The sequence below is a fragment of the Silene latifolia genome, chromosome Y, assembly GCF_048544455.1.
Source record: "Silene latifolia isolate original U9 population chromosome Y, ASM4854445v1, whole genome shotgun sequence".
Lineage (NCBI taxonomy): Eukaryota > Viridiplantae > Streptophyta > Magnoliopsida > Caryophyllales > Caryophyllaceae > Silene > Silene latifolia.
Window position 1 is genome coordinate 227,941,445 of NC_133538.1, and position 10,987 is coordinate 227,952,431.

General features: G+C 33.4%; 1 protein-coding gene across 1 annotated transcript; it reads right to left on the reverse strand.

Moving 5' to 3' along the window:
* Positions 1-10,408: 10,408 nt before the first annotated feature.
* On the reverse strand, positions 10,409-10,987 carry LOC141630176 (uncharacterized). The gene has a single exon (XM_074443040.1). The coding sequence runs from the start codon at positions 10,985-10,987 to the stop codon at positions 10,409-10,411; it is 579 nt and encodes a 192-aa protein (XP_074299141.1).

Here is a 10,987-nt window from a genome sequence, read left to right on the forward strand (position 1 = left end):
AAAATGGGTCATTTGATTATAATTCACAATACCTTGTAATTTTAATTAACCATTCATTTGTATCTCTATTGTTTCTCAAACAATAAATAATTTTAATAACAAAGCATTTTATTACTAAAATAAATCTTATTTAATCCCATTACAATAAGATATTTATTCTCTCTCACAAATCGAATTGTTCAATTTTAAGGAATTGATCAACTTGCATCGTCATACAATTAATCAACTTTATAGATAAGGGCATCATCCTTTAGGTGTGACCTTAAGGGATCAACTGACCATCACCGTCCCACGACAGTAACGTCAAACTCTAGCAAGCCAATCGTTACCGATTAATGTTGATCAGTTGACTATATAATTGAATCATCCCTTACGTATTCTTTATATGAGATTTAATAATGATATTTAAATCATGTGATCGCACTATTGTTGAGGACACATTTCCCAACAATCTCCCACTTGTCCTCGACAAGTGTGCGTCACCAATTCTCTTGTCCTATTACTATCTCCCACTCAACGCAAGGTATCTTTCGGGTCGTACTTGCAAGTGATCATATCGAGAGTGGTTTCCTCGATCTGGAGAATAACTGATTGACCGGATTTATCTATCATAGATACCTTCCGAGCGTGGCCACGCATTTCCAGTTCATTACTCCTCGAGTGGCCCTGAAATATTGTTTTAACACTGACAAGGGGGTGGACAATTCCTATCGCACTTATTCCCTTCGACTAGCCACAACCATCATAACCCAAAATATGCCCATTTGACCCCATTTACGAAGGTCGTAGTAACACAAATCAAAGTTAATCTGAAACTATGCCATCTTAGGCGAACAATCTTTAGTCAAAAGAATCGACTCATTAGAATACTATAGTAGCTCTTGCCACGACCAGGCTTTATGAATTTACCAGAACTCTATAAGTGGTCACTGCCCGACAAGGTGTTCCTAACAGTCTGCCTATGCGATCGACTAGTCATCTCACATGACTCTATGGCACTTGAACTTGCCATCAATCGCATCACACTCTAGTCACTTCGAGACGTCACCTCATACAAGTGACTATGGGCGAATACAATGCTAATCCGTGTTCACTTTAACGGGGTTCAATGTTGTCTCTACAACCCGTTTGGATGTAACAAAGTATAAAAGGAGAGTTTTTAAAGTAAAAACTCGAACGACAAATGCGATTATCACATATGAATAGTCAATGCCTGATTACTATTTCATGTTCTATAATCTAATTTGATCTTGTATGTAGTTGTTCATTTCAATTCAATTGAAATGACATGACTTATTATGTTCAGCCTATGAGAAGGCTTTGGTTAGTAGGTTTTATCAACTTTTTGTACCTTACTCAACCTTACTACATACTCGTTTTTCTTTGTAATGTATACATTTGCATTACAAAACTTTCTGAGTACGTGTCGAGATCCAATCAAGACATAGGCCCTCTAGCCTAAGAATAGCTCCCACTGTTTTCACAGTGTGCGGGACTCATCCTTCTTGCACATCTCATGATTGCAAGTGTACTCAATTTCCGTTATAAATATCTCTCATTGTTCTTTATTACCTAGAACGATTCTAGAAAATATACTTCTTAATTAACATAGCCACAATGGTATCTTAACCATCCTAATGTGTTTAGATTATGGTTTTGTCGGAAACCATGCGCAATCTCAATTGTCAATTGTCACTTGTGTAACACCCTTACACAAAATTGCATCATAAACACTTTGCTTTACTTCCTTAATGCTTCTGCAAGCACTTAAGGGTAATCTTTATGGCTTACTTGATAAAGATTACTTAAATTCGATTTGAAAACAACTCATCATACTCGAAGCATATGAAGTATTATACATCATTACTTATTTAATTGATTCGGCAGCGGAAGCAAATGGAATCAATCAAATATGTTCAATTTAATTGAACTAGTCATGAATCTTATCAACATAAGACTTCTTATTGACGCTAATATCATGTGGATTTATCTTCATAAAACCGGATATTCAAGATGTATTATAATACTCCAAAAGTCTTAAATCATTCGCAATGATCAATATGTCATCCACATATAAGACTAATTAAAATTTCCGTAACTCCCACTAACTCCATGTATAAACACAACTTCTCGACTTATCGAGAAATGTTTTATCACATGATCAAAATGTTGATTCCAACTCATTGATGTCCTACTTAAGATCCTTTCTTAAGTTTCACATTATCTTAGGATTGTAAGAATCTATAAAACTCATGACATGTATTGAATACATTCCTTCTTTTGAAGAAGTGGGTTTTAGATTCACTTGCTGTATGCACATCCTTATAATGAAACACAATCCCTAAGAAGATCCAAATAGACTTAAGCATTTCAATTAGTGCAAAACCCTTTGCAACCAATCTTGCTTTGAAATATCTCTTTATTAGTGCAAAACCCTTTGTCACTAATCAAGCCTTTTAATTTCGGATTTTCATGGCTCTAAGCCTTGTATTGAGTTGTGACTTAGACACTCTTATGTAAGTCATATGTTCATTACTTTCTAGAAGTAATCAACTTGAATCAAACAATTTCTTTTGTAAGTTATAAGCTCTTTACTTTGTTAAAAAGTAGCATGAATTCATCATTTTTAACAAGTGACGAATTTAACCTCCTAGGTTTTGAAGAAACAATGTCTTACACAAAACGTCTCATGTAGCCAAGAAAGACCAGTTTCTTGCGACATAACATTCTCTGTGGCATTCATTGTGGCTCTTGAATAATTTCTCCCACTCTGTCTTCTAGAAATAAACTTGTATTTTAGAAAGACAGCTTCACGAGCCGCAAACCCGTCGTACTCGTGATAATTGAAATGGGAAAAATGAGCATTTGTTTCTTGTGAAAACTTACAAACATGGTACCCTACCATTTCATATCTCATATGAATCGTTTTATATTTAGTGGAAAAATAATCTAGACAAAATGATAAAATCCCCAAAAGGATCAAGTAACTCAAAGTAACTTGATCGAAGTCCAAACCATATCGAATAACGTTTGATTTCTTATCCAACCACACATTATCCCATAATGCGTGCTAAGAGAGATTAACTTGTGATACTATATCCCATTTCTTTTGGCTTATATCAAAGTCTTCAATTTGATAATCCCATCACGACTAAATCGTGATTCCTTGAACTCTTTGAAATTCTTCAAGGATTTCTCTATTTACCTTATTAAGTGAACATATTAGCGTCAACTTAAATCGTTGGTAAAAGAAAATGATCAACCTATTATGGATCAATGATTTATAACCTCGATCTCCTTTTCAACCAAAAGGCACGAGACATCTTGCTTTGAATACAAGATACGCATATACCATTAACAATCTAATGGTTTCAAGAGTACTCGATAACTCTTTACGTTCATCATTCAGAAATTTAAGGTTTAATCTTGGGTTACCAATTTGAATCTTACATCATCTACATGATATATCGTTCTAGTTTGGTTTAGAATATAATCACCTTGATAATGGGCTAGCCATACATCAAATCGTGTTGTATAGGGTCACAAAAGTGAAAACCTCTTTTGTATCTTAACAAGTTTATATTCTTATTTAGAGTTTATGCACTTAATAGTCAAAATTAAGTACAACTTTAAATCCAAAAACTAGATTGAGTACACAATTACTCTATCTCTCGACATTATTGTTGCTAGTCGTCATATTCTAATCATCTTATGTGTCGAATACAATGATGAAAACCTCCACTGGTTTCTAATATTGACGAAGTGGTACTAGCAAAATTTGTGTTTAATCAAATAAACATTTAAAGAAGAAGGTTCCATTAGATGTTCCACAACTAACTTGTTGATTCTTCAATAATTTGGGGTAGTTTCCTTTCTAGTGTCCAACATTTAAGACAGTGGAAACTTTATCGGTCGGGATTGATAGGTTTAGTATAGCTATTCTCAACAACTTTACTTTTAACATTACCTTGTATCAATTCCATTATTATCTTTACTTCTTGAACCTCGTCCTCATCTTAACGGTTTAAGAGAATGCTCCCACTCATTTCAATGAGTCTTTGCATTGAGAAGCAAAATTGAACTCATGAAGATTACTCTTCATTTGTTCGTTTTAGTCTTAAAACTTTCATTGAAGTGGTTGCGTTATTTTGGTCAATTACGAATTTTGACAAATCTAATTACCAAAACAATTTATCGCTTCAAGGTACTTAATTCAATTAAGCATATGAAACATAATCCATTGTAAGTAGATGTGTTAGTCAAGAATCAAAAACCTGTTTGATAATGAAAAACTTTAATCTATACTCTTTACAAGAGATCCTTAGCAATGGTTCTTTTGAGGTTTTAGAAGCAAATTCATATTTGTCTTTAGTTACGATGTTTTAATGGAGATTTGAAAAATCGAAATGATATCGTATATGAATTGGGGTAAAGAAATAGAACAATATGATAACGGAATAGTGGAAAACTTAACATTTATCGTTTTATTAATACTTGTAAATAATTTTAACAAGTAAAGCATTTATATAGTGACCTCTACCCAACTATTATAAATGATTCCAAGATCCAAATTCATATTAACTTGGGCACGGTAGGGCCGATTCATCCCTTATCAATATAACTCGGTGGATTAACTCTTTAATCGATTCTACTTTTAGAACTCTTGGTCGATAAAATTACATTAACATTTATCTTTAGCTCGGAACACATGCGACTACGGTCACGAATACTTCCGTTGAGCTCAATCCAAATTTCGAATAAATGTGTTCATGAATCCAAATCCACATCAACTTGGGCACGGTAGGGCCGATTCATCCCTTATCAACATGAATTCGGTGGATAGACATTTATCACCCACTTCCCCTACGTAACAAGGTTTGTACCCCGGTAGGGCCGAGTGCACTCCCTCGCGAAATAGGTTTTCATGGTTTCTACTATTTGGTAAGGCTAAGTCTCAATTGTTTATTTTAGCGAGAGGTCATGTCAATTTATTATCTATCACGTTTTAAGTGAACTAAAGCGGTGAACTACGATAATTATAATTGACACGGGTGATATACTCGATTAAAAGATGATGCATGTTTTAGTTATGGCGATTTAGCGATGCATGCAACATATAAATAAAATGCAAAGCATAAAAATAAATCCTAGTATGGCCTTCCTAAAATAGAAAATTTAATTAACTATTACATATTCGGAAACCAACTCCATTGGTCCCTTGAACTTCGGTTGTGGCACGCATCTCGAGGTAACACCGTCTTTATGTATCGCCATCTTGAAGAAATCCGTCTTTGGGGACTCCGAAATGAATAAAATTACATAATAAATTACATAATTTCCTATTATACATTTATAACTATAATAAAATAAATCTATTAAATTACAAGACGGTGATACGAGATCACAATAAAATTACAACCGAATCGATATTCCCATACATTTCGGGCAATACCAATTAAAAACTAAGGCCATACTAAGTAAAAATTACATAATTCAAAAATTACATAAAATAAAATTATGACAATCATAAATAAAATGCAGCATTTAAAATATATATAAACATGCCCAATTCTATGCTAAATCGCCTTTAATTAGCCAATATCGTATATTACTCGGTTTTTACGGATTTGCGTGATTCAACATTTTATAATCACAAAAATTACATAAATTCATATTTATGCATAAGTTAATTACCCTAACTTCTTAGGACTCAAAATTAGTCTCCACTAACTATTTGACCATAATTAACTCATATTTCTTAATATTGTTCATAAAAGGACTCAAAATTACAATAAAATGCTATAAACTTCAAATAAATCACAAAAATTTCAAATAAATTCAAAATTTGAAATTTAAACTCATGAACATTCTGGAAAATTACCATGACACTCATAATGTTCAAAAACTTAGGTTAAAATTTTTTGAAAGTTATCGGAAAAACAATGTTGCGGTTTATCGGATTTATCAATAAAAATCATAAAAAAATGAGAAAAATTATATTCATCAACTTTTCAATTTTAGATCTGAAAAAGATAATAAAATGCAACATGTGACGTTTTTTCTTAGTCATGAAGTATGTTTTAGCAATTTTCACTAATTAAGTCACTATTTATGCTATTTTTCATCAAAAATCCATAAATCATGCATGAAGACTTCATTATAGCCTATTATTTTACACACATCTTGTAAAATTGCATGTGACAACATACTAAATTTCTATGACCAGATTCGAAATTTATCTCATATTAACCTATTTTTCATCTAAAATTGATTTTTAATATGAAAAATCCATTTTTCGAGCATAAAAACTCATAAAATTATGAAAATGTCCAGATAATCTAAAAATAATATATGTGAAAACATATCCAAAAACCACTGGAAAATTCGAAGTTTAGCTAATTTTCGTCCAAAAATGACATTTTTATCATAAAAATCACATTTTAATGCCAATATTATATAAAATGAACAATAAAATCCATAAATTAACCAAAATATCCCAAATATATTTTAGGATCAGAAACTTTAACATGCAAAAATTAATTTTGTGATATATCATAATAACACAAATTATACAAGTTTTATATGTTAATCTTTATAACTCGGAAAAACTTTTAACTGATTTGCATGCAAACAACCTTGGCTCTGATACCAATTGAAGAAAAAGTAGATCTATATACTCAACATATTCATATATGTTTTATTTTAAATTTGTCATAAAATTAAATTATGATCTTATGCATGCAAACAATAATAAAATTAGAGAAGAAATCGTATTCTCACCATATGAATTTCGGTCATCATATGGGCACTAACAAGATCTCCTTCTTGTTAGTTCTTGAGCTTTCCAATAATGGATGAACATTCAAAAATCCCAAAGTAGAGATTCTCCTCTTGATTGCACCCAAGACTATCCCATATCTCTACTAAACAATATGTGCTAGATATTTATTTAATAGTATATCTTAAAATTGATTACTAATACTCATATATTACATTAATAATTTTAGTAATCTTTTATGAACAATTTGGATCAAAAATCTCATGTTTTGATGAAGATAAAGAGAGAAAAAGAATAATGCATGAACTTGCATGTGGTAATGAATGAATGAAAATAAGAGAACTCATATTCTCAAATAATAGGAGGAGGAGCACGGTTGGAGGAGAGAAAAATGCCAAGGATGGCATCTTTTCTTTATGCTTTTTCACTTCTCCAAATTGTAGGCATGTAAGTCTACTTAGTGTAGGTGTGTAAGCTAGTGTAGGTTAGCCATGATTAGGTCATTTTATCTCAAAATAATTCACCCACTAACACCTTCCATCTCCATTATTTCGGTCCATATACATAAAATGGACTACCATTTTATTTTGTCAATTTGTCATTTGTCACACAATATGTCACATGTAGTATGATACATGTTATTAATTAATTAAATGCATATTTATCACATAAATATCATTTTATAAATTAATTAAATTACATTCAACAAATTGACTAGTGATACTTGATCACATAAATAAAATGGGTCAATTGATTATAATTCACAATACCTTGTAATTATAATTAACCATTCATTCATATCTCTATTGTTTCTCAAACAATAAATAATTTTAGTAACAAAGCATTTTATTACTAAAATAAATCTTATTTAATCCCATTACAATAAGATATTTATTCTCTCTCACAAATCGAATTGTTCAATTTTAAGGAATTGATCAACTTGCATCGTCATACAATTAATCAACTTTATATATAAGGGCATCATCCTTTAGGTGTGACCTTAAGGGATCAACTGACCACCACCGTCCCACGACAGTAACGTCAAACTCTAGCAAGCCAATCGTTACCGATTAATGTTGATCAGTTGACTATATAATTGAATCATCCCTTACGTATTCTTTATATGAGATTTAATAATGATATTTAAATCATGTGATCGCACTATTGTTGAGGACACATTTCCCAACATACATGACTCATTTAAAGGATGTGCTGAATAATGCTTTTACTATTAAGGATCTTGGTGATATCAGATATTTCTTGGGTCTAGAAATTACAAGATCTTCGGAAGGGTTACTTCTTAATCAAAGGAAGTATGTTTATGATCTACTCCAAGATGCTGGGATGTCTAATTGTCCATCTGCTCCTTTTCCTCTTCCTAGAGGTCTAAAATTGTCCACGGATGAAGGTCCATTATTGTCTGATCCTGAGTCATACAGAAAAATTATTGGGAAGTTGCTGTACTTAAGTCTTACTAGACCAGACTTGTCCTTTTCTGTGCAGCATCTCAGTCAGTTTCTGAGTGCACCAAGGCAGCCACATCTAGCTGCTGCTGTTAATGTGCTGAAGTACTTACAAGGTACTAAAAATGCAGCACTCTTTTATCCATCAGAAAATGATTTCACTATGCAAGCCTTTTGTGATGCAGACTGGGGAGCTTGTCAATTTAGCTGCAGGTCTGTGACAGGCCAGTACATTTTCTTGGGATCATCTCTCATTTCTTAGAAAACCAAGAAGCAAAGAATGGTTTCTAAGTCCTCAGTCGAATCAGAATACCGTGCATTATCTTATACTGCTAGTGAGATTGTCTGGTTGCAAGGATTGTTACAAGATTTCAGAGTTCATGTTCCTCTTCCTATTTCTCTCTACTGTGATAACAAGTCTGCAATGCATATAGCTGCCAACCCCGTGTTTCATGAGCGGACCAAGCACTTGAACATTGACTGCCATTATGTGCGTGAAAGATTTCAAGAAGGTCTAATTGCTACAAAACATATCAAGTCACAGTTTCAGTTGGCAGATGTTCTTACTAAGCCCTTGGGACAGCAACAACATTCTTATCTTTCATCCAAGTTGGGTTTACTTTTTTATCCACATTTACTACACCCACCTTGAGGGGGGGGATGTGAGAATATGAGTAAGTTACTCATATTCATAGTACACACTCTTGTATATAAATAACAAATGTTGTACAGCTAATTAAGTTAATAAGATCATTCCTTTATTTACCTCTCTCTCTACAATTTTATCTCTCTATAACAACCTAATTTTTCCGCAAATACTTTCTTACATTTTATCAATGAATTCCGCCATTGTTGTCTCCTTGAGCTCGACTCCATGTCTTCACAGACTGCCATTGCCATGAGCTCATCTCTGACCTGCAAAACACTTCTCAAACTTTCAGAGTGATGACTCTTTTTCTGCATAGTCCAAAAGTTGCCACTTTTAATGTTATAAGTATAGTTCCAGTTAGTCCAAGAAAACTGTCTGATTGCTTGAGAATGTCTCATATCCATTTGCAAATGATGCATCTATTCCAAGCTAGGATCTCCTTTATATTAAAGCTCCCTTCCTTATATAGAGTACAACAGGAAGACCAGCTTTTCATAATCAACTTCTTATGACCCTCCTCAGAGTCCCAAAGAAATTCCCTACAAAACTTAGTAATTAGCTTGAGCACACCTTTTGGTATCAACAAAGTGGGACACCAAAATTGCTCCAAGCCAAAAATAATAGAATTAAGGAGACTAATTTTGCCAGCGTAGGAAAGTTTATAATTGGACCAGTGGTGTAATGCCCTCTGAACCTTAGTTATGAGATCAGCAAACATGTCCTTGTTGAGTTTCCCTTCATTCAGAGACACCCAAGATACCTAAATGGAAACTCTCCTTTTATATAGCTAGTGTCCCTTAGGATTGCCTGCTTTACACCTTCCCTTACACCACCTATATATATATATATATATATATATATATATATATATATATATATATATGTATATATATATATTTGTTTTATCAGGATTGGCATTTAAACGAGACATTTGTGCAAAAGAAGCCAGTGATGCAGTGTCAGCATTAACAGATGGAATGTCTCCTCTTACAAATAACATCAAGTCATCTGCAAAAATTAAATGATTCAATCCGAGTTTACCACACTTTGGGTGATAAGAAACCTGAGCTTCCTAATAGATTCCTCTCAAGATTCTGGAGAGAGCCTCCATTCTCATTACAAACAAAAATGGAGAGAGGGGATCACCTTGCCTCAGGCCACTTTCTCCCTTGAAAAACTCAACATGATCCCCATTGACCTTTAAACTGAACCAAGTGGAGGTAACACTGCCCATAATCCACTTCTGAGATTTTTCAGGAAATTGAAGAGCCGCAACATTTTACCTATGAATTCTCATTGAAGGGAGTCAAAAGCTTTCTTAATGTCCACCTTGATTAGGCATCTGGGAGATACACCCTGCTGTCCATACCTTTTAATCAAAGATTGAGTTAGCATAATATTTTCAAATATACTTCTCCCTTTCACAAATGCCCCCTGTTCCTTACCCACAATGGTAGGTAAGAAAGGCTTTAGTCTGGAACATAAGATCTTACTGACTGTCTTATAGAAGATAGTACATCAGGCAATAGTCCAATAATCCATGAATGTAGAGACCACTGGTTTTTTAGGATTTAATGCAAGCAAGGTAGTGTTAGCTTGCTTAGACATATCCCAAGTCTTGAAAAAACCCTTAACAACATTGCAAAACTCATGCCTAATAGTATCCCAAGATGTTTTGAAAAACTGAGCTGAAAACCCATCTTGCCCAGGGCTTTTGTTTGAGGCAATGAAAAATAAAGCAAGCTTAATTTCCCTATCATCCACATCCCTGCAGAGCTCATCCCAACTTGTTTCATGTGTCCTTGGTCCTTCCAAAGCTCCCATTTGGGAGGAATCAATTTGTACTTGTTGACCCAACAACCACTTATAATATTCAATGAATGCTTGATTAACACCCTGCATACCTTCCTTCTCAATACCATGTCTATCCACTATCTTCCCAATAAGACATTGGTGCTTCCTAGCAGCAATTTTAGAGAAATAATACCTAGTGGGAGCATCATTGTACTTAATGTTTTGAATCTTTACTCTCTGAGTAAGGGAACTTCTTTCTGCCTTCTTAAGAGCCAAATATACCTGCAATAACTCCTGGTCCAT

Coding starts and splice junctions, on each gene's coding strand:
- LOC141630176 (XM_074443040.1), bottom strand. CDS start 10,987: ATGGACCAGGAGTTATTGCAGGTATATTTGGCTCTTAAGAAGGCAGAA.